General features: G+C 54.0%; 1 protein-coding gene across 3 annotated transcripts in view; it reads left to right on the forward strand.

Moving 5' to 3' along the window:
- Positions 1-25992, forward strand: part of LOC137309260 (SITS-binding protein-like) — a 208605-nt gene that overhangs the window by 92106 nt on the left and 90507 nt on the right. For all 3 annotated transcript variants that reach the window (XM_067977522.1, XM_067977524.1, XM_067977523.1), the window contains exons 5-6: positions 4936-5127; positions 11156-11424. In XM_067977522.1, coding sequence (XP_067833623.1) covers positions 4936-5127; positions 11156-11424 — 461 coding nt within the window. The remainder of the gene's footprint in view (positions 1-4935; positions 5128-11155; positions 11425-25992) is intronic.

Raw genomic sequence — 25992 nt, forward strand, 5'->3', positions numbered from 1 at the left:
GCCGGGATATTCCCGGGTCCCATCCCGGTCCGTACTGATCGTTACAGGCCGGGATACTCCCGGGTCCCATCCCGGTCCGTACTGATCTGCACAGGCCGGGATACTCCCGGGTCCCATCCCGGTCCGTACTGATCTGCACAGGCCGGGATACTCCCGGGTCCCATCCCGGTCCGTACTGATCTGCACAGGCCGGGATACTCCCGGGTCCCATCCCGGTCCGTGCTGATCCGCACAGGCCGGGATATTCCCGGGTCCCATCCTGGTCCGTACTGATCGTTACAGGCCGGGATATTCCCGGGTCCCATCCCGGTCCGTACTGATCCGCACAGGCCGGGATATTCCCGGGTCCCATCCTGGTCCGTACTGATCGTTACAGGCCGGGATATTCCCGGGTCCCACCCCGGTCCGTGCTGATCCGCACAGGCCGGGATATTCCCGGGTCCCATCCCGGTCCGTACTGATCCGCACAGGCCGGGATATTCCCGGGTCCCATCCCGGTCCGTACTGATCCGCACAGGCCGGGATATTCCCGGGTCCCATCCCGGTCCGTGCTGATCCGCACAGGCCGGGATACTCCCGGGTCCCATCCCGGTCCGTGCTGATCCGCACAGGCCGGGATACTCCCGGGTCCCATCCCGGTCCGTGCTGATCCGCACAGGCCGGGATATTCCCGGGTCCCATCCCGGTCCGTACTGATCCGCACAGGCCGGGATATTCCCGGGTCCCATCCCGGTCCATACTGATCCGTACAGGCCGGGATATTCCCGGGTCCCATCCCGGTCCGTACTGATCCGTACAGGCCGGGATATTCCCGGGTCCCATCCCGGTCCGTACTGATCCGTACAGGCCGGGATATTCCCGGGTCCCATCCCGGTCCGTACTGATCCGTACAGGCCGGGATATTCCCGGGTCCCATCCAGGAATGTGCATACACTGGAGAGTAAAGACCCAGCTTATAGTTCACAAGGGACTGGATCTGTCAATGGGAGGTGCAGTGCAGCCAAAAACTCTGAGAAAAGCACTGGGACAGATGAACAGTGAGAGGCTGTGATTCTGCCCCAGGCCCCAGGCTGCTGTCCTTGAACCACTCGGCCCCCAGTCTGTAAGGAGGAATAACTGGATCGGCTCTGTCGTTCTGTAGTAAGAACTGGTGGGGGAGGGAGAGAAACCTGAGTCTAGGGTGGTCAAACATTGCTGACAAGAGCTGGGTGTCAGTGACAGGCCTGTTGTCTCATGTAACATCAGTGCCTGTCAGAAAGCAGCTCGGTGTAACAGTGATCCTGGGGCAGCCCAGTATCAACAGAAGGTCAAATAGAAGGTCTTTACTTTAACTGCAGGCTCTCCCGACACACTAAAGCCAGTGATTTTCACACATGGGGTTTCTCTGTCCAGAGGGAGTAAGTGTGATCTTTGGACCCTCACCGACATGTCTGATGGTCCGTGACCCTCACCGACATGTCTGATGGTCCGTGACCCTCACCGACATGTCTGATGGTCCGTGACCCTCACCGACATGTCTGATGGTCTGTGCAGCCTTCCAGCCCCAGCCAGCTCGGCGCTGACATACACTGGCCTGGGGCTGCCGCACACTGGCCTGGGGCTGACACACATTGGCCTGTGGCTGACACACTTTGGTCTGGGGCTGACACACTTTGGTCTGGGGCTGACACACTTTGGCCTGGGGCTGACGCACGCTGGCCTGGGGCTGACACACTTTGGCCTGGAGCTGACACACTTTGGCCTGTGGCTGACACACTTTGGCCTGTGGCTGACACACTTTGGTCTGGGGCTGACACACTTTGGTCTGGGGCTGACACACTTTGGCCTGGGGCTGACGCACGCTGGCCTGGGGCTGACACACTTTGGCCTGGAGCTGACACACTTTGGCCTGTGGCTGACACACTTTGGCCTGTGGCTGACACACTTTGGTCTGGGGCTGACACACTTTGGCCTGGAGCTGACACACTTTGGCCTGTGGCTGACACACTTTGGTCTGGGGCTGACACACTTTGGCCTGGGGCTGACGCACACTGGCCTCAGGCTGACACACATTGGCCTGTGGCTGACACACTTTGGCCTGGGGCTGACACACACTGGCCTGGGGCTGAAACACTTTGGCCTGGGGCTGACGCACACTGGCCTGAGGCTGACGCACACTGGCCTGGGGCTGACACACACTGGCCTGGGGCTGACACACACTGGCCTGGGGCTGACACACTTTGGCCTGGGGCTGACACACTTTGGCCTGGGGCTGACACACACTGGCCTGGGGCTGACGCACACTGGCCTGGGGCTGACACACTTTGGCCTGGGGCTGACGCACACTGGCCTGGGGCTGACACACTTTGGCCTGGGGCTGACGCACACTGGCTCAGGCCCTTCACAGGACTGGCTTCCTGCCCAAGTTCCTTCCTGGTAACATTTCAAGTGGCTTAAGTATGCTTGGCATGCTGACTGCTGACTGTGGTGGATTCCCTGAATGTTTCTTGGCGCTGCTCGGATCTCCCCCCCTCCCCTCCCACCCAACCTTCCAGGTTCCTCCCACCCTTGCCTCCCCCACCCCAGCAGACCAGGCCACTGCAGCAGCTGCTCTCAAAACCTGTGGCTGAAGGGCAGGACTATGACTGTTTAGGCACGCCTGGGCCTGTCAGGAGACTCTCAGGCCTGGGCCCGTCAGGAGACTCTCAGGCCTGGGCCCGTCAGGAGACTCTCAGGCCTGGGCCCGTCAGGAGACTCTCAGGCCTGGGCCCGTCAGGAGACTCTCAGGCCTGGGCCCGTCAGGAGACTCTCAGGCCTGGGCCCGTCAGGAGACTCTCAGGCCTGGGCCCGTCAGGAGACTCTCAGGCCTGGGCCCGTCAGGAGACTCTCAGGCCTGGGCCCGTCAGGAGACTCTCAGGCCTGGGCCCGTCAGGAGACTCTCAGGCCTGGGCCCGTCAGGAGACTATTCCCTCAGCTTCAGAGAAGGCAAGCGGCCCTCAGGTTCCTGGGTTGAGGGAAACCCACTATTTTGGACATCCCTTTCTTCTGCAGAGCCCCTCTGGCTCGTTTCAAGCCCTTCGCAGCAGGGGGGGCCCGGGGTGGGGGTGGGTGGGGTGTGTGTGCGCGTGTATATGTGTGTGTGTGTGCACACGTGTATGTGTTTGTGTGCGCGCGTGTGTGCGTGTGCGTGTATAGGTGTGTGTGCGCCCGCGTGTGTGCGGGTGTATGTGTGTGTGCACTTCTGCGCGTGTGTGTGTGTGTGTGTGTGTGTGCAGGCGCATATGTGTGCGCGTGCGTGTGGACTCATGTGTGTGGGTGTGTGTGGGCGCATGTGTGTGCACGCATCTATGTGTATGCATGTGTGTGTGGGTGCGTGTGTGTGGGCGCATGTGTGTGTGCGCGTGTGTGTGTGGGCGCATGTGCGCGTGTGTGTACACGTGTGTGTGTGCACATGTGTTTGCGCATGCATGTGAGGGCATGCATGTGTGTGTGTGTGGGTGCATATCGGAGGAGGGTCCCAATCCCCAAGTTATCTTTGCGACCAATGCCCTTTGAAATAAACCGAGCCTGTTCAAGATTCGCATGGAACGGAGCGGGGGATGGGTGGTGGTGGTTGGGGAACAGAGAAACAAAATGATGGCTCTATCTCTCCTTCTGTCAGCAAGACATGTGCTGATATTTTTGATGCACCATGAATATTGATGTTAACACCAAACAGACAAACCAACCTCCCCTCCCCCACCCCCACCCCCACCACCCTTCCTCTTTGATACATTGGCTGTTTACAGGTGGCTGAGTCCAACTATGTGTAGAGCTCTGGGGGAGACTGTAAAACTGAGCCAGCTACACTTTTCCTGCTGCCGTTGGCTGAGTTCACATGAGACAGTAGGAGACGGTATTTCCTCCTCTGAAGGCACTGACTCTGGCTGGTGTCGGGCTCCACAAGTGTCGGGGCACTTGGCTGGCCTCACACGGGAGAGATTGCTTAGCACTGTGCCGCACTATCGGAGGGTCAGTACTGAGGGAGCGCTGCACTGTCGGAGGGTCAGTACTGAGGGAGCGCTGCACTGTCGGAGGGTCAGTACTGGGGGAGCGCTGCACTGTCGGAGGGTCAGTACTGAGGGAGCGCTGCACTGTTGGAGGGTCAGTACTGAGGGAGCGCTGCACTGTCGGAGGGTCAGTACTGGGGGAGCGCTGCACTGTCGGAGGGTCAGTACTGAGGGAGCGCTGCACTGTCGGAGGGGCAGTACTGAGGGAGCGCTGCACTGTCGGAGGGTCAGTACTGAGGGAGCACTGCACTGTCGGAGGGTCAGTACTGAGGGAGCGCTGCACTGTCGGAGGGGCAGTACTGAGGGAGCGCTGCACTGTCGGAGGGGCAGTACTGAGGGAGAGCTGCACTGTCGGAGAGATAGTACCGAGTGAGAGCCGTACTGTCAGAGGGGCAGTACTGGGGGAGTGCTGCATTGTCGGATGGGCATTACTGTGGTAGTTCTGCACTGTCGGAGGGGCAGTACTGAGGGAGTGCTGCACTGTTGGAGGGTCAGTACTGAGGGAGCGCTGCACTGTCGGAGGGGCAGTACTGAGGATGAGACGTTACACCGTGGCCCGCCTGCCTGTTCTGGTGGATGCTGTGGCCCAGTGTGAGGAGGGGAATTGTGTTGTTCAGGCCACGATTCATCCCTTAGAGAAGACAGATTAACCGGCAGTTCCATTTATTGCTGTTTGTGGGATCTTACTGTGCACATAACGTCAACAGTTGTGAATCACTTGGCCATGTTTCTGAGCTGTGATGAAGGTGCAGTATAAACCGACATTAGCTGAGGGCGTGACAGGTTGACCTGTCACCGCGTATCTCGGTGGCTCGGACTCTGCAGTTGGTTGCACCATGTTGATCTGCCTCCTTGACTTGTCGAGCACTACCTCCGGTCTTGAATTACGATGTTCTCCCATTTGCAGGAACACAGTCTATTTGACACCCAGGGGAAGACTCCCGTTCCACAGAGCAGGCACCTCGACCTACATCAGCTGAGGTTGTCCATCACACTCTCTCCTTACACCACCATCGACTCCAATCACTTCCAGGCGACCCTGAAGGAAGGGAGAGAAAGTTTCTGGCTCAGCCACCCATCGTCATCAACCGGACCTCCAGTACTTCCTAGTTTTATTTCTCCTCTGCCGTTGCTCTGTTAAGAATGTTGTGCTTGATTGGTAGTGTCACCCCTTCACACACTTAGCTTTGTGTGAGCTGGCTCCAGTCTACTCCAGTCTCCTCTGTCTGACGTACAATGGTTTGTGGCTCTGGTGAGGAGAGGCCAAGAGCGCAACACTGCCCCAAGTCTGGTGCCCGTTGACAGGTTAGACTCACAGGCCACAGGAAGGCTGGTGAAAATATCATACAGGTGCGAGCAGTGCTGAGGGAGCTTTACTCTATATCTACCTGTACTGTACCTGCCCCGGGAGTGTTTGATGGGACAGTGTAGAGGGAGCTTTACTCTATATCTACCTGTACTGTACCTGCCCTGGGAGTGTTTGATGGGACAGTGTAGAGGGAGCTTTACTCTGTATCTAACCCGTGCTGTACCTGCCCTGGGAGTGTTTGATGGGACAGTATCGAGGGAGCTTTATTCTGTATCTAACCTATGCTGTCCCTGCCCTGGGAGTGTTTGATGGGACAGTATCGAGGGAGCTTTACTCTGTATCTAACCCGTGCTGTACCTGCCCTGGGAGTGTTTGATGAGACAGTGTAGAGGGAGCTTTACTCTGTATCTAACCCGTGCTGTACCTGCCCTGGGAGTGTTTGATGGGACAGTGTAGAGGGAGCTTTATTCTGTATCTAACCCGTGCTGTACCTGCCCTGGGAGTGTTTGGTGCGACAGTGTAGAGGGAGCTTTACTCTGTATCTAACCCGTGCTGTACCTGCCCTGGGAGTGTTTGATGGGACAGTGTAGAGGGAGCTTTACTCTGTATCTAACCCGTGCTGTACCTGCCCTGGGAGTGTTTGATGGGACAGTGTAGAAGGAGCTTTACTCTGTATCTAACCCGTGCTGTACCTGCCCTGGGAGTGTTTGATGGGACAGTGTAGAGGGAGCTTTACTCTGTATCTAACCCGTGCTGTACCTGCCCTGGGAGTGTTTGATGGGACAGTGTAGAGGGAGCTTTACTCTGTATTTAACCCATGCTATACCTGCCCTGGCAGTGTTTGATGGGACAGTGTAGAGGGAGCTTTACTCTGTATTTAACCCACGCTGTACCTGCCCTAGGAGTGTTTGATGGGACAGTGTAGAGGGAGCTTTACTCTGTATCTAACCCGTGCTGTACCTGCCCTGGGAGTGTTTGATGGGACAGTGTAGAGGGAGCTTTACTCTGTATCTAACCCGTGCTGTACCTGCCCTGGGAGTGTTTGATGGGACAGTGTAGAGGGAGCTTTACTCTGTATCCAACCCGTGCTGTACCTGCCCTGGGAGTGTTTGATGGGACAGTATCGAGGGAGCTTTATTCTGTATCTAACCTATGCTGTAGTTGCTTTGGGAGTGTTTGGTGCGACAGTGTAGAGGGAGCTTTACTCTGTATCTAACCCGTGCTGTACCTGCCCCGGGAGTGTTTGATGGGCCAGTGTCGAGCGAGTTTAATCTGTATCCAACCCCTGCTGTCCCTGCCTCCGGATTGGTGGATCGGGCCGTATAGAGGGAGCTTTACTCTGTATCACCGGGTACGGTAGCATAGTGGTTATGTTACTGGGCTAGTAATCCAGAGGCCTGGACTAAAATCCAGAGTCATGAGTTCAAATCCTGCCACGGCAACTGGCGAATTTAAATTCAATTAATTAATTAAAATTCAATTAGTTAAATAAAAATCTGGAATTAAAATACTAGTATCAGTAATGATGACCATGAAATTACCGGATTGTCGTAAAAACCCATCTGGTTCACTAATGTCCTTTAGGGAAGGAAACCTGCCGCCCTTACCCGGTCTGGCCCATATGTGACTCCAGACCCACAGCAATGTGGTTGATTCTTAATTGCCCTCTGAAATGGCCGAGCAAGCCACTCAGTTGTAAAATCTCGCTACAAAAAGTCATAATAAGAATAAAACCGGACGGACCACCCGGCATCGGACCACGAGGCACCGGACACGACAACAGCAAAACACCAAGCCCAGTCGACCCTGCAAGGTCCTCCTTACTAACATCTGGGGACTTGTGCCAAAATTGGGAGAGCTGTCCCACAGACTAGTCAAGCAACAGCCTGACATAGCCATACTCACAGAATCATATCTTTCAGCCAACGTCCCAGACTCTTCCATCACCATCCCTGGGTATGTCCTGTCCCACCAGCAGGACAGACCCACCAGAGGTGGCGGTACAGTGATATACAGTCAGGAGGGAGTGGCCCTGGGAGTCCTCAACATTGACTCTGGACCCCATGAAATCTCATGGCATCAGGTCAAACATGGGCAAGGAAACCTCCTGCTGATTACCACCTACCATCCTCCCTCAGCTGATGAATCAGTCCTCCTCCATGTTGAACACCACTTGGAGGAAGCACTGAGGGTAGCAAGGGCACAAAATGTACACTGGGTGGGGGACTTCAATGTCCATCACCAAGAGTGGCTCGGTAGCACCACTACTGACCGAGCTGGCCGAGTCCTGAAGGACCTAGCTGCCGGACTGGGCCTGCGGCAGGTGGTGAGCGAACCAACACGAGGGAAAAACTTACTTGACCTCGTCCTCACCAATCTACCTGTCGCAAATGCATCTGTCCATGACAGTATTGGTAGGAGTGACCACCGCACAGTCCTCGTCGAGATGAAGTCCCGTCTTCGCACTGAGGACACCATCCAACGTGTTGTGTGGCACTACCACCGTGCTAAATGGGATAGATTCAGAACAGATCTAGCAGCTCAAAACTGGGCATCCATGAGGTGCTGTGGGCCATCAGCAGCAGCAGAATTGTATTCCAGCACAATCTGTAACCTCATGTCCCGGCATATTCCTCACTCTACCATTACCAACAAGCCAGGGGATCGACCCTGGTTCAATGAGGAGTGTAGAAGAGCATGCCAGGAGCAGCACCAGGCATACCTAAAAATGAGGTGCCAACCTGGTGAAGCTACAACTCAGGACGACATGCATGCTAAACAGTGGAGGCAACATGCTATGGACAGAGCTAAGCGATTCCACAACCAACGGATCAGATCAAAGCTCTGCAGTCCTGCCACATCCAGTCGTGAATGGTGGTGGACAATTAAACAACTAACGGGAGGAGGAGGCTCTGCAAACATCCCCATTCTCAATGATGGCGGAGTCCAGCACGTGAGTGCAAAAGACAAGGCTGAAGCGTTTGCAACCATCTTCAGCCAGAAGTGCCGAGTGGATGATCCATCTCGGCCTCCTCCCAATACCCCCACCATCACGGAAGCCAGTCTTCGGCCAATTCGATTCACTCCACGTGATATCAAGAAACGGCTGAGTGCACTGGATACAGCAAAGGCTATGGGCCCCGACAACATCCCAGCTGTAGTGCTGAAGACTTGTGCTCCAGAACTAGCTGCGCCTCCAGCCAAGCTGTTCCAGTACAGCTACAACACTGGCATCTACCCGACAATGTGGAAAATTGCCCAGGTATGTCCTGTCCACAAAAAGCAGAACAAATCCAATCCGGTCAATTACTGCCCCATCAGTCTACTCTCAATCATCAGCAAAGTGATGGAAGGTGTCGTCGACAGTGCTATCAAGCGGCACTTACTCACCAATAACCTGCTCACCGATGCTCAGTTTGGGTTCCGCCAGGACCACTCGGCTCCAGACCTCATTACAGCATTGGTCCAAACATGGACAAAAGAGCTGAATTCCAGAGGTGAGGTGAGAGTGACTGCCCTTGACATCAAGGCAGCATTTGACCGAGTGTGGCACCAAGGAGCCCTAGTAAAATTGAAGTCAATGGGAATCAGGGTGAAAATTCTCCAGTGGCTGGAGTCATACCTAGCACAAAGGAAGATGGTAGTGGTTGTTGGAGGCCAATCATCTCAGCCCCAGGGCATTGCTGCAGGAGTTCCTCAGGGCAGTGTCCTCGGCCCAACCATCTTCAGCTGCTTCATCAATGACCTTCCCTCCATCAGAAGGTCAGAAATGGGGATGTTCGCTGATGACTGCACAGTGTTCAGTTCCATTCGCAACCCCTCAGATAATGAAGCAGTCCGAGCCTGCATGCAGCAAGACCTGGACAACATCCAGGCTTGGGCTCATAAGTGGCAAGTAACATTCGCGCCAGATAAGTGCCAGGCAATGACCATCTCCAACAAGAGAGAGTCTAACCACCTCCCCTTGACATTCAACGGCATTACCATTGCCGAATCCCCCACCATCAACATCCTGGGGGTCACCATTGACCAGAAACTTAACTGGACCAGCCATATAAATACTGTGGCTACAAGAGCAGGTCAGAGGCTGGGTATTCTGCGGCGAGTGACTCACCTCCTGACTCCCCAAAGCCTTTCCACCATCTACAAGGCACAAGTCAGGAGTGTGATGGAATACTCTCCACTTGCCTGGATGAATGCAGCTCCAACAACACTCAAGAAGCTTGACACCATCCAAGATAAAGCAGCCCACTTGATTGGCACCCCATCCACCACCCTGAACATTCACTCCCTTCACCACCGGCGCACTGTGGCTGCAGTGTGCACCATCCACAGGATGCACTGCAGCAACTCGCCAAGGCTTCTTCGACAGCACCTCCCAAACCCGCGACCTCTACCACCTAGAAGGACAAGAGCAGCAGGCACATGGGAACAACACCACCTGCACGTTCCCCTCCAAGTCACACACCATCCCGACTTGGAAATATATCGCCGTTCCTTCATCGTCGCTGGGTCAAAATCCTGGAACTCCCTTCCTAACAGCACTGTGGGAGAACCGTCACCACACGGACTGCAGCGGTTCAAGAAGGCGGCTCACCACCACCTTCTCAAGGGCAATTAGGGATGGGCAATAAATGCCGGCCTCGCCAGCGACGCCCACATTCCGTGAACGAATAAAAAAAAAGTATCTAACCCAAACTGTACCTGCCCTCGGAGTGCTTGATGGGACAGTGTAGAGGGAGCTTTACTCTGTATCTAACCCGTGCTGTACCTGCCCTGGGAGTGTTTGATGGGACAGTGTAGAGGGAGCTTTACTCTGTATCTAACCCGTGCTGTACCTGCCCCGGGAGTGTTTGATGGGACAGTGTAGAGGGAGCTTTACTCTGTATCTCACCCGTGCTGTGTCTGCCCTGGGAGTGTTTGATGGGACAGTGTAGAGGGAGCTTTACTCTGTATCTAACCCATGCTGTACCTGCCCTGGGAGTGTTTGATGGGACAGTGTAGAGGGAGCTTTACTCTGTATCTAACCCATGCTGTCCCTGCCCTGGGAGTGTTTGATGGGACAGTGTAGAGGGTGCTTTACTCTGTATCTAACCCCGTGCTGTACCTGCCCTGGGAGTGTTTGATGGGACAGTGTAGAGGGAGCTTTACTCTGTATCTAACCCGTGCTGTACCTGCCCCGGGAGTGTTTGATGGGACAATGTAGAGGGAGCTTTACTCTGTATCTAACCCGTGCTGTACCTGCCCCGGGAGTGTTTGATGGGACAGTGTAGAGGGAGCTTTACTCTGTATCTAACCCGTGCTGTACCTGCCCCGGGAGTGTTTGATGGGACAGTGTAGAGGGAGCTTTACTCTGTATCTAACCCGTGCTGTGTCTGCCCTGGGAGTGTTTGATGGGACAGTGTAGAGGGAGCTTTACTCTGTATCTAACCCGTGCTGTGTCTGCCCTGGGTATGCTCGGTTCTGACACTGGGATGTATGAGGTTAGGCAGAGAGGAATCCTACACTACTTTGCTTCAATCTTTAGCTGCTAGTGTCGAAGAGTGGCTAACGGAGGCCTGCTCTCGGCTGACTGCCCCCACTCTTAGGCTGAGATAGATTATGATGCAGGGTGAGCTCAGAGAGCTGGGGATGTGTGTATCTTTCAATGAGCCCCTGAAGTCCCACACCAGTCTCTTCGTGTTGCACAGAAATGTCAGTGTCAAACGATGTCTGCCCTCCCTATGAAAGTCACTGTCAATTTGCTGTCCCATCCTCTGCAATGTTGGCCAACCCTGTGTCACAGGCCCTAACACCTGTGTGTTCATGTTTTGCCCAGACCCCTCTCTTGATGAAGTGGAGGGGAAGGTTTGCCGTGAAGCTGAATGTCAGCAGTGAGGAGGCACTAAACTGGTTCGTTGAGCAGGCCCGCAACCTGCAGCAGAGGTTGGAGGTCAACTATATCACCCTGGAAGTTGGAGTGGGAAGCCCCTTTATCGAGCAGGCGCTGCAGCTTTCCAGCAGTCTCCACGGCGACGGCTACATCACCCAGTTCGCACTGCTGGCTGAGAAGCTGGGAAATTCAACAATTATATCAGGTGCTACTCGGTAAGTTGTGTCTGACGCAGCTCTTCGGAACGGGCTGCGATTGAGAGTAACCTGGGCTGGGACTGAGAGTAATCCGGGCTGGGACTGAGAGTAATCCGGGCTGGGACCGAGAGTAATCGGGGCTGGGACTGAGAGTAATCCGGGCTGGGACTGAGAGTAATCCATACTGGGACTAAGAGTATAACCTGGGCTGGGACTGAGAGTAACCTGGGCTGGGACTGAGAGTAATCCGGGCTGGGACTGAGAGTAATCTGGGCTGGGACCGAGAGTAACCCGGGCTGGGACTGAGAGTAATCCGGGCTGGGACTGAGAGTAATCCGGGCTGGGACCGAGAGTAATCCGGGCTGGGACTGAGAGTAATCCGGGCTGGGACTGAGAGTAATCCATACTGGGACTAAGAGTATAACCTGGGCTGGGACTGAGAGTAACCTGGGCTGGGACTGAGAGTAATCCGGGCTGGGACTGAGAGTAATCTGGGCTGGGACCGAGAGTAATCCGGGCTGGGACTGAGAGTAATCCGGGCTGGGACTGAGAGTATAACCTGGGCTGGGACTGAGAGTAACCTGGGCTGGGACTGAGAGTAATCCGGGCTGGGACTGAGAGTAATCGGGGCTGGGACTGAGAGTAACCTGAGCTGGGACTGAGAGTAATCCATACTGGGACTAAGAGTATAACCTGGGCTGGGACTGAGAGTAACCTGGGCTGGGATTGAAAGTAACCTGGGCTGGGACTGAGAGTAACCTGGGCTGGCACTGAGAGTAACCTGGGCTGGGACTGAGAGTAATACGGGCTGGGACTGAGAGTAACCTGGATGGGAACTGAGAGTATAACCTGGGCTGGGACTGAGAGTAATCCAGGCTGGGACTGAGAGTAATCCGGGATGGGACTGAGAGTAATACGGGATGGGACTGAGAGTAATACGGGCTGGGACTGAGAGTTATCCGGGCTGGGACTGAGAGTAATATGAGCTGGGACTGAGAGTAATCCGGGCTGGGACTGAGAGTAATCCAGGCTGGGACTGAGAGTAACCTGGATGGGAACTGAGAGTATAACCTGGGCTGGGACTGAGAGTAATCCAGGCTGGGACTGAGAGTAATCCGGGATGGGACTGAGAGTAACCCGGGCTGGGACTGAGAGTATAACCTGGGCTCGGACTGAGAGTAATCCATACTGGGACTAAGAGTATAAACTGGGCTGGGACTGAGTGTATAACCTGGGCTGGGACTGAGAATAATCTGGGCTGGCACTGAGACTGACCTGGGCTGGGACTGAGAGTAATACGGGCTGGGACTGAGAGTTATCCGGGCTGGGACTGAGAGTAAGCTGGTCTGGGACTGAGAGTAACCTGGGCTGGGACTGAGAGTAATACGGGCTGGGACTGAGAGTAATACGGGCTGGGTCTGAGAGTAATCCAGGCTAGGACTGAGAGTAAGCTGGGTTGGGACTGAGAGTAACCTGGGCTGGGACTGCGAGTAGCCTGGCCTGGGACATAGAGTAACCCGGGCTGGGACTGAGAAACCTGGGCTGGGACTGAGATTAACCTGGGCTGGGACTGAGAGTAACCTGGACTGGGACTGAGAGAAACCTGGGCTGGGACTGAGAGTAAGCTGGGCTGGGACTGAGAGTAACCTCGGCTGGGACTGAGAGTGACCCGGGCTGGGACTGAGAGTAACCCGGGCTGGGACTGAGAGAAACCCGGGCTGGGACTGAGAGTAACCCGCGCTGGGAATGAGAGAAACCTGGGCTGGGACTGAGAGTAATATGGGCTGGGACTGAGAGTTATCCGGGCTGGGTCTGAGATTAATCCAGGCTAGGACTGAGAGTAAGCTGGTCTGGGACTGAGAGTAACCTGGGCTGGGACTGAGAGTAATACGAGCTGGGACTGAGAGTAATACGGGCTGGGTCTGAGAGTAATCCAGGCTAGGACTGAGAGTAAGCTGGGCTGGGACTGAGAGTAACCTGGGCTGGGACTGAGAGTGACCCGGGCTGGGACTGAGAGTAACCCGGGCTGGGACTGAGAGAAACCCGGGCTGGGACTGAGAGTAACCCGCGCTGGGAATGAGAGAAACCTGGGCTGGGACTGAGAGTAATATGGGCTGGGACTGAGAGTTATCCGGGCTGGGTCTGAGAGTAATCCCGGCTAGGACTGAGAGTAAGCTGGTCTGGGACTGAGAGTAACCTGGGCTGGGACTGAGAGTAATACGAGCTGGGACTGAGAGTAATACGGGCTGGGTCTGAGAGTAATCCAGGCTAGGACTGAGAGTAAGCTGGGCTGGGACTGAGAGTAACCTGGGCTGGGACTGCGAGTAGCCTGGGCTGGGACATAGAGTAACCCGGGCTGGGACTGAGAGAAACCTGGGCTGGGACTGAGATTAACCTCGGCTGGGACTGAGAGTAATCTGGGCTGGGACTGAGAGAAACCTGGGCTGGGACTGAGATTAACCTGGGCTGGGACTGAGAGTAACCTGGGCTGGGACTGAGAGAAACCTGGGCTGGGACTGAGAGTAAGCTGGGCTGGGACTGAGAGTAACCCGGGCTGGGACTGAGAGTAACCCGGGCTGGGACTGAGAGTGACCCGGGCTGGGACTGAGAAAAACCCGGGCTGGGACTGAGAGTAACCCGGGCTGGGAATGAGAGAAACCTGGGCTGGGACTGAGAGTAATACGGGCTGGGACTGAGATTTATCCGGGCTGGGACTGAGAGTAATCCAGGCTGGGTCTGAGAGTAACCTGGGCTGGGACTGAGAGTAATCCGGGCTGGGACTGGGAGTAATCCAGGATGGGACTGAGAGTAATCCAGGGTGGGTCTGAGAGTAACCTGGGCTGGGACTGAGAGTAATCCGGGCTGGGACTGAGAGTAATCCGGGATGGGACTGCGAGTAACCCGGGATGGGACTGAGAGTATAACCTGGGCTCGGACTGAGAGTAACCTGGGTTGGGACTGAGAGTAACCTGGGCTGGGACTGCGAGTAGCCTGGGCTGGGACTGAGAGTAACCTGGGCTGGGACTGAGAGAAACCTGGGCTGGGACTGAGAGTAACCCGGGCTGGGACTGAGAGTAACCTGGGCTGGGACTGAGAGAAACCTGGGCTGGGACTGAGAGTAACCTGGGCTGGGACTGAGAGTAACCTGGGCTGGGACTGAGAGTAAGCCGGGCTGGGACTGAGAGTAACCCGGGCTGGGATTGAGAGTAACCCAGGCTGGGACTGAGAGTGACCCGGGCTGGGACTGAGAGTGACCCGGGCTGGGACTGAGAGTAACCTGGGCTGGGAATGAGAGAAACCTGGGCTGGGACTGAGAGTGACCCAGGCTGGGACTGAAAGTAACCCGGGCTGGGACTGAAAGTAACCCGGGCTGGGACTGAGAGTGACCTGGGCTGGGACTGAGAGTGACCCAGGCTGGGACTGAGAGTAACCCGGGCTGGGACTGAGAGTGACCCAGGCAGGGACAGAGAGAAACCCGGGCTGGGACTGAGAGTAAGCTGGACTGGGACTGAGAGTAACCCGTGCTGGGACTGAGAGTAACCTGGGCTGGGACTGAGTGTATAACCTGGGCTGGGACTGAGTGTATAACCTGGGCTGGGACTGAGAGAAACCCGGGCTGGGACTCAGAGTAACCCGTGCTGGGATTGAGAGTAACCTGGGCTGGGACTGAGAGTAACCTGGGCTGTGACTGAGAGTAACCTGGGCAGGACTAAGCTGTGCTGGGACTGAGAGTAAGCTGGGCTGGGACTGAGAGTATAACCTGGGCTGGAACTGAGAGTAACCTGGGCTGGGACTGAGAGTATAACCTGGGCTGGAACTGAGAGTAACCTGGGCTGAAACTGAGAGTAACCTGGGCTGGAACTGAGAGTAACCTGGGTTGGAACTGAGAGTAAGCTGGGCTGGGACTGAGAGTAACCTGGGCTGGGACTGAGAGTAAGCTGGACTGGGACTGAGAGTAAGCTGGGCTGGGACTGAGACTAACCTGGGCTGGGACTGAGACTAACCTGGGCTGGGACTGAGTGTATAACCCATGCTGGGACTGAGAATATAACCAGGGCTGGGACTGAGAGTATAACCAGGGCTGGAACTGAGAGTAACCTGGGCTGGGACTGAGAGTATAACCTGGGCTGGAACTGAGAGTAACCTGGGCTGGGACTGAGAGTAACCTGGGATGGGACTGAGAGTAACCTGGGCTACGACTGAGAATATAACCTGGGCTAGGACTGAGAATATAACCTGGGCTGGAAATGACAGTAACCTGGGTTGGAACTGAGAGTAAGCTGGGCTGGGACTGAGAGTAACCTGGGCTGGGACTGAGAGTCACCTGGGCTGGGACTGAGTGTATAACCTGGGCTGGGACTGAGAGTAACCTGGGCTGGGGCTGAGTGTATAACCCATGCTGGGACTGAGAGTAACCCGGGCTGGGACTGAGAGTTGCCTGGGCTGGGACTGAGAGTAATCCGGGCTAGGACTGAGAGTAAGCTGGGCTGGGACTGAGAGTAATCCGGGCTAGGACTGAGAGTTGCCTGGGCTGGGACTGAGAGTAAGCTGGGCTGGGACTGAGAGTAAGCTGGGCTGGGACTGAGCGTAACCCGGGCTGGGACTGAGAGTAACCCGGGCTGGGACTGAGAGTTGCCTGGGCTGGGACTGAGAGTAATCCGGGCTAGGACTGAGAGTAAGCTGGGCTGGGACTGAGAGTAATCCGGGCTAGGACTGAGAGTTGCCTGGGCTGGGACTGAGAGTAAGCTGGGCTGGGACTGCGAGTAAGCTGGGCTGGGACTGAGCGTAACCCGGGCTGGGACTGAGAGTAACCCGGGCTGGGAATGAGAGAAACCTGGGCTGGGACTGAGAGTAATACGGGCTGGGACCGAGAGTTATCCGGGCTGGGACTGAGAGTAAACTGGGCTGGGACTGAGAGTAATATGGGCTGGGACTGAGAGTAATACGAGCTGGGACTGAGAGTATAACCTGGGATGGGACTGAGAGTAATCCAGGCTGGGACTGAGAGTAATCCAGGCTGGGTCTGAGAGTAACCTGGGCTGGGACTGAGAGTAATCCAGGCTGGGACTGAGAGTAAGCTGGGCTGGGACTGAGCGTAACCCGGGCTGGGACTGAGAGTAACCTGGGCTGGGACTGAGAGTAACCTGGGCTGGGACTGAGAGTAACCTGGGCTGGGACTGAGAGTAAGCTGGGCTGGGACTGAGAGTAGCCTGTGCTGGGACTGAGAGTTGCCTGGGCTGGGACTGAGAGTTGCCTGGGCTGGGACTGAGAGTAACCCGGGCTGGGACTGAGAGTTGCCTGGGCTGGGACTGAGAGTAACTCGGGCTGGGACTGCGAGTAAGCTGGGCTGGGGCTGAGAGTAACCCGGGCTGGGACTGCAAGTAAGCTGGGCTGGGACTGAAAGAAACCCAGGCTGGGACTGAGAGTAACCTGGGCTGGGACTGAGAGTAACCTGGGCTGGGACTGAGAGTAAGCAGGGCTGGGACTGAGAGTAACCTGGGCTGGGACTGAGAGTAAGCCGGGCTGGGACTGAGAGTAACCCAGGCTGGGACTGAGAGTGACCCGGGCTGGGACTGAGAGTGACCCGGGCTGGGACTGAGAGTGACCCGGGCTCGGAATGAGAGAAACCCGGGCTGGGACTGAGAGTGACCCGGGCTGGGACTGAGAGTGACCCAGGCTGGGACTGAGAGTAACCCGGGCTGGGACTGAGAGTGACCCAGGCTGGGACTGAGAGAAACCCGGGCTGGGACTGAGAGTAAGCTGGACTGGGACTGAGAGTAACCCGTGCTGGGACTGAGAGTAACCTGGGCTGGGACTGAGTGTATAACCTGGGCTGGGACTGAGAGTAACCTGGACTGAAACTGAGAGTAACCTGGGCTGGGACTGAGAGTAACCTGGGCTGGGAGTGAGAGTAAGCTGGACTGGGACTGAGAGTAAGCTGGGCTGGGACTGAGACTAACCTGGGCTGGGACTGAGACTAACCTGGGCTGGGACTGAGTGTATAACCCATGCTGGGACTGAGAATATCACCAGGGCTGGGACTGAGAGTATAACCAGGGCTGGAACTGAGAGTAACCTGGGCTGGGACTGAGAGTATAACCTGGGCTGGAACTGAGAGTAACCTGGGCTGGGACTGAGAGTAACCTGGGCTGGAACTGAGAGTAACCTGGGCTACGACTGAGAATATAACCTGGGCTAGGACTGAGAATATAACCTGGGCTGGAAATGACAGTAACCTGGGTTGGAACTGAGAGTAAGCTGGGCTGGGACTGAGAGTAACCTGGGCTGGGACTGAGAGTCACCTGGGCTGGGACTGAGAGTAACCTGGGTTGGGACTGAGAGTAACCCGGGCTGGGACTGAGAGTTGCCTGGGCTGGGACTGAGAGTAAGCTGGGCTGGGACTGAGAGTAATCCAGGCTGGGACTGAGTGTAAGCTGGGCTGGGACTGAGCGTAACCCGGGCTGGGACTGAGAGTAACCTGGGCTGGGACTGAGAGTAACCTGGGCTGGGACTGAGAGTAAGCAGGGCTGGGACTGAGAGTAATCTGGGCTGGGACTGAGAGTAGCCTGTGCTGGGACTGAGAGTTGCCTGGGCTGGGACTGAGAGTTGCCTGGGCTGGGACTGAGAGTAACCCAGGCTGGGACTGAGAGTTGTCTGGGCTGGGACTGAGAGTAACTCGGGCTGGGACTGAGAGTAAGCTGGGCTGGGGCTGAGAGTAACCCGGGCTGGGACTGCAAGTAAGCTGGGCTGGGACTGAAAGAAACCCGGGCTGGGACTGCGAGTAAGCTGGGCTGGGACTGAGAGTAACCTGGGCTGGGAATGAGAGTAACCTGGGCTGGGACTGAGAGTAAGCTCGGCTGGGACTGAGAGTTGCCTGGGCTGGGACTGAGAGTTGCCTCGGCTGGGACTGAGAGTAACCCGGGCTGGGACTGCGAGGAAGCTGGGCTGGGGCTGAGAGTAACCCGGGCTGGGACTGCGAGTAAGCTGGGCTGGGACTGAGAGTAATCCGGGCTGGGACTGCGAGTAACCCGGGCTGGGACTGAGAGTAATCCGGGCTGGGACTGAGAGTAATCCGGGCTGAGACTGCGAGTAACCCGGGCTGAGACTGAGAGTAACCCGGGCTGGGACTGCGAGTAAGCTGGGCTGGGACTGCGAGTAACCTGGGCTGGTCGAGGGCGTCGGTCGAGGGCCCGTCACTATCCCATGGGCAGCGTCACAGATTATGGTTATTTCATTAGATTTTTCTCACCATCTGGGCCATGAGCGTGGGGCAGAGCAGGAGAATCACTAATTCCTCAACATCACCCGCACACTGTAACCCCAAAAATTAGACGCGGTCTGAGCCATCTGAAGACAAAGAAGGTGCACTTCTATCATGCCGATCACCACCTCAGCATGTCCAAAAGCCCATCACAGCCACACTTGTGAAGTATGGTCACAGTTGCAATGTCAGAAATGCAGCAGCCAATTTGAGCACTGTAAGATCCCACAAACAGCAATAAGAAAATCTGTTGATTTTTTCATGGCGGAATTGATTAAGTGATAAATGTTAGCCAGAACAACAAGAGATATTTTACATCCACCCAAGACTGCAGACTCCATTTCCCTGTGTATAATAATATCCCTCTTTCTCTATTTCCGTGTATATAACAGTCTCTCTGTCCCTCTCTCTCCTTCCCCTGCTCTATTTCTCTGCATATAACAATCTCTCTCTCTCTCCTGCTCTATTCCCCTGTATATAACAGTCTCTCTCTCTCACACTCTCCTGCTCCATTTCCCAGTCCATATCAGTCTCTCTCTCTCTCTCTCTTGTACTCTCTATCTCTTCCCCTTGTATATAACAGTCACTCTCTCTATCTCCTGCTCTATTTCCCTGTATATAACAGTCTCGATGTCTCTCTCTCTCTCTCCCCTGCTCTATTCCCCTGGAGAAAACAGTCTCGCTCTCTCTCTCTCCTCTGCTCTATTTCCCTGCATAAAACAGTCTCTCTCTCTCTCCCTCCCCTGCTCTATTCCCCTGTATACAACAGTCTCTCTCTCTCTCTCTCTCTCCTGCTCTATTCCCCTGTATATAACAGTCTCTCCCTCTTTCTCCCCTGCTCTATTCCCCTGTAAACAACAGTCTCTCTCACTCTCCCTCTCCTGTTCTATTCCCCTGTGTATAACAGTCTCTCTCTCTCTTTCCTCTGCTCGATTTCCCGATATATAACAGGCTCTCTCTCTCCCTCTCCTGCTCTATTCCCCTGTATATAACAGTCTCTCTCTCTATCCCCTGCTCTATTCCCCTGTAGAAAACAGTCTCCCTCTCTCTCTCTCTATCCCCTGCTCTATTCCCTGCACATAACAGTCTCTCTCTCCCCCTCTCTCCTGCTCCATTCCCCTGTACATAACAGTCTCTCCCTCTCTCTCCCCTGCTCTATTCCCCTGCAAACAACAGTCTCTCTCACTCTCCCTCTCCTGTTCGATTCCGCTGCAGAAAACAGTCCCTCCCTCTCTCTCCCCTGCTCTATTCCCCTGTAAACAACAGTCTCTCTCACTCTCCCTCTCCTGTTCTATTTCCCTGCATAAAACAGTCTCTCTCTCTCCCTCCTGCTCTATTCCCCTGTATATATAACAGTCTCTCTCTCCCTCCCCTGCTCTATTCCCCTGTATATAACAGTCTCTCTCTCTCTCTCTCCCTCTCCTGCTCTATTCCGCTGTATATAACAGTCTCCCTCTCTCTCTCTCCCTCCCCTGCTCTATTCCCCTGTATATAACAGTCTCTCCCTCTCCCTCCCCTGCTCTATTCCCCTGTAAACAACAGTCTCTCTCACTCTCCCTCTCCTGTTCCATTCCCCTGTGGAAACAGTCTCTCTCTCTCTTTCCTCTGCTCGATTTCCCTATATATAAAAGGCTCTCTCTCTCCCTCTCCTGCTCTACTCCCCTGTATATAACAGTCTCTCTCTCTCTCTATCCCCTGCCCTATTCCCTGTACATAACAGTCTCTCTCTCTCTCCCTCTCTCCTGCTCCATTCCCCTGTAGAAAACAGTCTCTCCCTCTCTCTCCCCTGCTCTATTCCCCTGTAAACAACAGTGTCTCTCACTCTCCCTCTCCTGTTCTATTCCCCTGTGGAAACAGTCTCTCTCTCTCTTTCCTCTGCTCGATTTCCCGAGATATAACAGGCTCTCTCCCTCCCCCTCCTGCTCTATTCCCCTGTATATAACAGTCTCTCTCTCTCTCTCCCTCTCCCCTGCTCTATTCCCCTGTAAAAACAGTCTCTCTCTCTCCCTCCCCTGCTCTATTCCCCTGTAAAAACAGTCTCTCTCTCTCCCTCCCCTGCTCTATTCCCCTGTATATAACAGTGTCTCTCTCTCCCCTGCTCTATTCCCCTGTATATAACAGTCTCTCTCTCTCTCCTGCTCTATTCCCCTGCATAAAACAGTCTCTCTCTCTCTCCTGCTCTATTCCCCTGCATAAAACAGTCTCCCTCTCTCCCCTGCTCCATTCCCCTGTATATAACAGTCTCTCTCTCTCTCTCTCTCTCCCCTGCTCTATTCCCCTGTATATAACGGTCTCTCTGTTTAATTCTCTCCCCAGCTGTATTTCCCTTTATTTAACAGTCACTCCCGCTCTCCTGCTCTATTTTCCTGCATATAACAGTCTCTCTCTCTCTCCTCTGCTCTATTTCCATGTGTATAACAGTCTCTCTCTCTCTCCCTCCCCTGCTCTATTCCCCTGCATATAACAGTCTCTCTCTCTCTCCCTCCCCTGCTCTATTTCCCTGTATATAACAGTCTCTCTCTCTCTCTCTCTCCCCTGCACTATTCCCCTGAAAATAACAGTCTCTCTCTCTCTCTCCCCTGCTCTATTCCCCTGTAAAAAACAGTCTCTCTCTCCCCTGCTCCATTCCCCTGTATATAACAGTCTCTCTCTCTCTCTCTCTCCCCTGCTCTATTCCCCTGTATATAACAGTCTCTCTCTCTCCCTCCCCTGCTCCATTCCCCTGTATATAACAGTCTCTCTCTCTCTCTCCCTCCCCTGCTCTATTCCCCTGTATATAACAGTCTCTCTCTCTCTCCCTCCCCTGCTCTATTCCCCTGTATATAACAGTATCTCTCTCTCCTCTGCTTTATTTCCCTGTAAAAACAGTCTCTCTCTCTCTCTCTCTCCTGCTCTATTCCCCTGTATATAACAGTCTCTCTCTCTCTCTCTCTCTCTCCTGCTCTATTCCCCTGTATATAACAGTCTCTCTCTCTCTCTCTCCCCTGTTCTATTACCCTGCATATAACAGTCTATCTCTCTCTCTCCCTCCCCTGCTCTATTCCCCTGTAGAAAACAGTCTCTCTCTATCTCTCCCTCCCCTGCTCTATTCCCCTGTATATAACAGTCTCTCTCTCTCTCTCCTCTGCTTTATTTCCCTGTAAAAACAGTCTCTCTCTCTCTCTCTCCTGCTCTATTCCCCTGTATATAACAGTCTCTCTCTCTCTCTCTCTCTCTCTCCCTCCCCTGCTCTATTCCCCTGTATATAACAGTCTCTCTCTCTCTCTCCCTCCCCTGCTCTATTCCCCTGTATATAACAGTCTCTCTCTCTCTCTCTCCTCTGCTCTATTCCACCGGATATAACAGTCTCTCTCTCTCTCTCCCCTGTTCTATTCCCCTGCATATAACAGTCTCTCTCTCTCTCTCTCCCTCCCCTGCTCTATTCCCCTGTATATAACAGTCTCTCTCTCTCTCTCCCCTGCTCTATTCCCCTGTATATAACAGTCTCTCTCTCTCTCTCTCCCCTGCTCTATTCCCCTGTATATAACAGTCTCTCTCTCTCTCTCCTCTGCTCCATTTCCTTGCATATAACAGTCTCTCTCTCTCTCTCTCCCCTGTTCTATTCCCCTGTAAAAACAGTCTATCTTTCTCTCTCCCTCCCCTGCTCTATTCCCCTGTATATAACAGTCTCTCTCTCTCTCTCCCTCCCCTGCTCTATTCCCCTGTATATAACAGTCTCTCTCTCTCTCTCCCCTGCTCTATTCCCCTGTATATAACAGTCTCTCTCTCTCTCTCTCTCCTGCTCTATTCCCCTGTATATAACAGTCTCTCTCTCTCTCTCTCTCTCTCTCCCTCCCCTGCTCTATTCCCCTGTATATAACAGTCTCTCTCTCTCTCTCCCTCCCCTGCTCTATTCCCCTGTATATAACAGTCTCTCTCTCTCTCTCTCTCCTCTGCTCTATTCCACCGGATATAACAGTCTCTCTCTCTCTCTCTCCCCTGTTCTATTCCCCTGCATATAACAGTCTCTCTCTCTCTCTCCCTCCCCTGCTCTATTCCCCTGTATATAACAGTCTCTCTCTCTCTCTCCCCTGCTCTAATCCCCTGTATATAACAGTCTCTCTCTCTCTCTCTCCCCTGCTCTATTCCCCTGTATATAACAGTCTCTCTCTCTCTCTCCTCTGCTCTATTTCCTTGCATATAACAGTCTCTCTCTCTCTCTCTCCCCTGTTCTATTCCCCTGTAAAAACAGTCTATCTTTCTCTCTCCCTCCCCTGCTCTATTCCCCTGTATATTACAGTCTCTCTCTCTCTCTCTCCCTCCCCTGCTCTATTCCCCTGTATATAACAGTCTCTCTCTCTCTCTCTCTCTCCTCTGCTCTATTCCACCGGATATAACAGTCTCTCTCTCTCTCTCTCTCCTCTGCTCTATTCCACCGGATATAACAGTCTCTCTCTCTCTCTCTCGCTCCTCTGCTCTATTCCCCTGTATATAACAGTTGTCTCTCTCTCCCCTGCTCTATTTCCCTGTATATAACAGTCTCTCTGTCTCTCTCCCTCTCCTGCTCTATTCCCCTGCATATAACAGTCTCTCTCTCTCTCTCCTCTGCTTTATTTCCCTGTAAAAACAGTCTCTCTCTCTCTCTCTCTCCTGCTCTATGTCGGTGAGCGGCGGGAGAGAGCGAGACCAGAGCGGAGATATAAACAGCGCGGAGAGAGCGAGAGTTCAGTCGGTGAGCGGCGGGAGAGAGCGAGACCAGAGCGGAGATATAAACAGCGCGGAGAGAGCGAGAGTTCAGTCGGTGAGCGGCGGGAGAGAGCGAGACCAGAGCGGGGATATAAACAGCGCGGAGAGAGCGAGAGTTCAGTCAGTGAGCGGCGGGAGAGAGCGAGACCAGAGCGGGGATAAAAACAGCGCGGAGAGAGCGAGAGTTCAGTCAGTGAGCGGCGGGAGAGAGCGAGACCAGAGCGGGGATATAAATAGCGCGGAGAGAGCGAGAGTTCAGTCAGTGAGCGGCGGGAGAGAGCGAGACCAGAGCGGGGATATAAACAGCGCGGAGAGAGTGAGAGTTCAGTCAGTGAGCGGCGGGAGAGAGCGAGACCAGAGCGGAGATATAAACAGCGCGGAGAGAGCGAGACCAGAGCTTACTCTGAGAGCGAGACTCTGAGACCAGCGGCAGAGTTCAGGGTGACGTCACCAGTCAGAAAGTGACGCCGCACAGGGGAGGCAGCTGATTGGTGAGTAGGTTCAGGTGAGTATTTCTACCATTTTACTGTAAGTAAAGTAATAAGAAAGGGAAGATCTGCAGGTTTTATAGCAGATAGTGTTTTTTTTTTATAGTGAACCTAGGTCCCTAGTATAGTTAACATTTTCTAATTTCAACGTAATTTAAAAGGGGTAACTAAGCTAAGGCAAGTCATGGCAGCAGACCTCGCACCCGTGATATGCTCCTCCTGCAAGATGTGGGAAGTCATGGACACTACCAGTGTCCCTGCCGACCATGTGTGCGGGAAGTGTGTCCACCTGCAGCTACTGACCGATCGTATCTCGGAGCTGGAGCTGCGGGTGGACTCACTGTGGAGCATCCGCGATGCAGAGAAACTCGTGGATAGCACGTTTAGCGAGTTGGTCACACCGCAGGTAAAGGGTATACAGGCAGGAAGTGAATGGGTGACCACCAGGAAGAGTAAGAGATGCAGGCAGGTAGTGCAGGGGTCCCCTGTGTCCATCCCCCTCTCAAACAGATATGCCACTTTGGATGCTGTTGGGGGGGATGACTTATCAGGGGAAGGCAGCAGCAGCCAACTTCCTGGCACCACGGGTAGCTCTGCTGCACAGGCTGGGAGGAAAAAGAGTGGCAGAGCTATAGTGATAGGGGACTCAATTGTAAGGGGAATAGACAGGCGTTTCTGCGGCCGCAACCGAGACTCCAGGATGGTGTGTTGCCTCCCTGGTGCAAGGATCAAGGATGTCTCGGAGCGGCTACAGAACATTTTGGAGGGGGAGGGCGAACAGCCAGCTGTCGTGGTGCACATAGGCACCAACGATATAGGTAAAAAAGGGGATGAGGTCCTAAAAGCAGAATATAGGGAGTTAGGAGGTAAATTAAAAAATAGGACCTCAAAGGTAGTAATCTCAGGATTGCTGCCAGTGCCACGTGCTAGTCAGAGTAGAAATAGGAGGATATTTCAAATGAATACGTGGCTAGAGGAATGGTGCAAGGGGGAGGGATTCAAATTCCTGGGACACTGGAAACGGTTCTGGGGGAGGTGGGACCAGTACAAACCGGACGGTCTGCACCTGGGCAGGGCCGGGACCGCTGTCCTAGGAGGAGTGTTTGCTAGTGCTGTTGGGGAGGGTTTAAACTAAAGTGGCAGGGGGTTGGGAACCTGAGCAGGGAGAGAGAGGAAAGCGTAACAGGAAGGGACAGAAGGTATGGAGTAATAGGTAAAGTGTTAAAAAAGGAAAAAGCAGGAACTAAGCGTCACAAAACAGATTTGAAAGTTCTTTATCTGAATGCACGTAGCATTCGTAATAAAATGGACGAGTTAACGGCACAAATAACTACGTATGGGTATGATCTTGTGGCCATTACAGAAACATGGCTGCAGGGTGACAACGACTGGGAATTAAATATGCCAGGGTATTTAACAATCAGGAAGGACAGGCAGGAAGGAAGGGGAGGTGGGGTGGCTATGTTAATAAAGGAAGGAATCACTGTAATACAGAGAAATGATATTGGGACAAAGCATCAAGATAATGAAACAGTTTGGGTGGAGATAAGGAATAATAAGGGAAAAAAAACATTAGTGGGCGTAGTATATAGGCCTCCTAATAGTTGCAACTCTGCTGGAAGAAGTATTAATCAGGAAATAGTCGGGGCATGTAATAAGGGAACAGCCATAATTATGGGGGATTTTAATTATCATATTAACTGGACAAATCAAATTGGGCAGAGCAGCCTTGAGGACGAGTTCATTGAGTGCATCAGGGATGGATTTCTTGAGCAGTATGTAACTGATCCTACAAGGGGGCAGGCAACCTTGGACCTGGTCCTGTGTAATGAGTCAGGATTAATTAATAATGTCCTAGTTAAGGATCCCCTTGGAACGAGCGACCACAACATGGTTGAATTCCATATCCAATTAGAGGGTGAGAAGGTTGATTCTCAAACAAGCGTACTGAGCTTGAATAAAGGAGACTATGATGGTATGAGAGCGGAATTGATTAAAGTGGACTGGGAAAATAGATTAAAGGGTAAGACGGTACATGAGCAGTGGTGTTCATTTAGGGAGTTATTTTACAACTTTCAAAATAAATATATTCCACTGAGGAAAAAAGGGTGT

This window comes from Heptranchias perlo, unplaced genomic scaffold (assembly GCF_035084215.1).
Source record: "Heptranchias perlo isolate sHepPer1 unplaced genomic scaffold, sHepPer1.hap1 HAP1_SCAFFOLD_156, whole genome shotgun sequence".
Taxonomy (NCBI): Eukaryota; Metazoa; Chordata; class Chondrichthyes; order Hexanchiformes; family Hexanchidae; genus Heptranchias; species Heptranchias perlo.